Here is a 3,126-nt window from a genome sequence, read left to right on the forward strand (position 1 = left end):
GCCGATGGTCTGCCGATCTGCGTTCCTCTTCCTCTTTTCGCCACTTTTTTGGTAAATTATGAAGACAGCATCAACTCCTGTCTTCTATAAAACTCCTTTGTAGCACCGAAGTGAGAAAAAAGCCGCTCTATTGCTCTCGGCGCCCGCAGCAGCCGCTCCGCCAGCTGCACGGGCAGTTGCCGCTGTCTCACGCGACCCGTATCCCAGGCAGCAGACCCAACACCGCCGCCTCCAGCGATGGCGTCGCCGCCTCTCGACAGTGGCCCTATCTCAGACTCTCTTCCTCCGTCTACTGCAGCGCTAGCTGCGCCCAATTCGCTGCTAGAACTCGAACCCGGCAAGGCTTCCCCCCTCTCCCCGACGAAACCCCAACCTGCACACATTCACTGCCCTTCACCTTCTGCTGCAGATGCTCTTGCTACGGCTGGAGAGTTCTGCTTCAGCAGAGCTCAGGGGCCCCAGGGGCCCCAGGCAGGAGGAGAAAGCCGGGGGGCCCCGATTAAGGCGGAAACTGCGGAGCGTCTGCACGCCTCTGATCCGTTCTCTAGCTTCTTCGAGCAGTCNCCCCGATTAAGGCGGAAACTGCGGAGCGTCTGCACGCCTCTGATCCGTTCTCTAGCTTCTTCGAGCAGTCCGAGCCTTCAACAGTTTTGGTGCGGCTGGAATCCGATGAAGTTGGGGGGCCCCCACTGAGCACGATTGCATGCAACGAGGGGCCTCGGCGTTTCGGTTCTGCTGCAAGCGAGCCCGTAAAGAAAGAGGTGCAGGATGAGAGGCGGTCTAGCTCCACTGACGCCTCTGCCTCTCCCCTAGACTCCGCTTATACCACCAGTAGAAGCAGCTCTTCTCTGCTGCCTGAGGGCGTCTCAGCTGTAGGAGAGGGGAAACTGGTGCAAGTCGAAGGCCCCAGCCGCTGCTCCCCCCTGGAGTTCTATGACATCGCCGCTGCGTGCCAGCAGACTACAGACCTAGCCGCAGCTGCTCTCACCATACCAACCAGCCCCCCAGCATCAGCAACAACAACAACAGCAGCAACAGCAGCAACAGCAGCAACAGCAGCAGCAGCTGAAAAAACCCCCCCAGCACTGGGCGCTGGCGAGACCCCGTCTGTAGATAGTCCTGCTGCAGAAACTGCAGCTGCAGTAGCAGCAGAAGGAGCAGCACCCTCATCAGAAGCAGAAACAGCAGGAGCAGCACCAGCACCAGCAGCAGCAGCAGCAGCAGCAGCAGCAGGAGCAGCAGCAGCAGACTGGGTGGGTGAATTGGGTTCTAGGGGCTGCATGCAGTGGCCCTTTGAGAGCAGCGTGCGGCCATGGGCCGACGTCAGCGAGGCCCCCCGCGAGCGAGCAGAGGGGGCGAGCACCGCGCAGCTGGAGGACCTGCCTAAGAAACGCATATGGGTTATTCACAGGGTAAAACAAAAAACCCTAAACCCTAAACCCTAAACCCTTGATCGCCCTATCTGGGGTTTCAGGGGCTGGTTAAGGATAGGGGGCTTCAGCTGCTCCCCGCTGCAGCCGTATATATGCATCCTCCTGCGTTGGTGTCTGTCTAGCTGCCTCTATACGCCAGCAACACATATTCCCTGTATTTATGTGTATTTATGTTTTTAGATGGAAGTCTGTGGGGGTATATATTATACTTGTATTTGCGTATATATATATATATATATATATTATATATATATATATATATGTGTGCATATATTTATACATGTTTATATGTGTGAGAATGTGTGTGTGCGTTTAGGGTGTATGTACACCTGTGTCCTGGTACGCGGACACGAGCGCGGAGGACGTGAAGATGGCGGTGTTGTGCGCATGCGATGTACTAGCAGATGACGTGGAGGCCCTCGAGGCCTCTGCTGCTGCTGACGGGTTTTGTCTCCGCCTTATACAGCCGCTGCCAGACCGGTGGGCCGATACTCTCTAGGGTTTAGGGTTTAGGGGTTAGGGTTTAGGGTTTAGGGTTTAGGGTTTAGGGTTGTTTGAGGACTGCTACGAGATGCCTGCAGCAGCTCGACGCAGCAGCAGCAGCAAGTGCACACGAACAACAACCCCCTAACAAATACAGAGATGCCACATCTTTCTCGCCGCTCAGATGCTGCTGCTGGTATTGCTGCTGCTGGCGCTGCCCCTGCTGCTGCTGCTGCTGCTGCTGCTGCTGCTGCTGCAGTTGCTGCTGCTGCAGTATTCAGAATACTTGCTTGGGTTTGTGGTTTGCTTGTGTTCAGTGCGGATGTGGACGAGGCGGGTTTATTCAGAGATGTGAAAACCCTCACCCTTCGCTGCAGACTGCCTTCAAGCGAGGGGGCCCCCGAGGGCCCCGAGGGTACTGGGGGCCCCTGGGGCCCCCTTCCCGCTGCAGGACTTGTGCATGCAGCTGAAGGTATCGAGGCAGCAGCAGAAGAGGCAAAGACAACGGCCGAAGCACAAACTGCAGCACCAGAAGGAGAAGCTGCAGCAGAAGCACCAGCAACATCAGAAGCAGCAGCAGCAGCAGCAGCAGCAGCAGCAGATGAGACAGAAACAGGCGATGAAGTGTCGGTGGTGGTGATGCTGGGGCCCCGGGTCTTCGCGCAGGACTTTGGGGGCCTGCAAGAGGGGGGAGCCTACGTACTGGAGCTGCAGCCTACGGGGGCCCCTGAGGAGGTGCAGCAGCAGCAGCAGCGACAGCAGCAGGAGCTGCAGCAGCTGAGGCAGCAAGTAGGAGACAAATGGCGACGGCTTGCTGTTGAAGTGGAACCCCTCAGGCATATCGAGGCACAGAAAGCGGTGATGCAGATGCGCAGAGGTGAGCATACACCCCAGCAGCATGCATGCATGAACATGCATGCATGCATGAATAGGGTAACAGACAAATTAAGAAATAAACAAACCAGCAAAAATATACATAAACAAACGGGGGAACAAACAGAGTAAACAAATAAATAAATAAATAAAAGCACTGAGGAGCAGAACGTCCCCAAACAAACAAACAAACAAATAAATAAATAAATAAATAAACAAAGATATCCCCCAATCAAACAAAGAAATTACAACAGCAACAATCCATGGCGTTCCCTTCAATATTTCTTGTTTCTGCTGTTCACAGTGTGCTTCATGTTTTATATTTCATGTTTAGTGT

The 3,126-nt window shown here is 54.8% G+C and overlaps 1 protein-coding gene across 1 annotated transcript in view; it reads left to right on the forward strand.

Annotated features, from left to right (window-relative positions):
- Window positions 1–237: 237 nt before the first annotated feature.
- EMH_0067960 (uncharacterized protein) overlaps window positions 238–3,126 on the forward strand; it is a gene marked incomplete at both ends in the record, with an annotated part of 4,677 nt that continues 1,788 nt past the window's right edge. The window contains 5 exon segments of the mRNA XM_013498680.1: window positions 238–561; window positions 565–653; window positions 743–1,412; window positions 1,750–1,913; window positions 2,234–2,793. Coding sequence (XP_013354134.1) covers window positions 238–561; window positions 565–653; window positions 743–1,412; window positions 1,750–1,913; window positions 2,234–2,793 — 1,807 coding nt within the window.

This window comes from Eimeria mitis, genomic scaffold (genome assembly GCF_000499745.2).
Source record: "Eimeria mitis Houghton genomic scaffold, Emh_scaff3627, whole genome shotgun sequence".
In the NCBI taxonomy this organism is placed as follows: Eukaryota; Apicomplexa; class Conoidasida; order Eucoccidiorida; family Eimeriidae; genus Eimeria; species Eimeria mitis.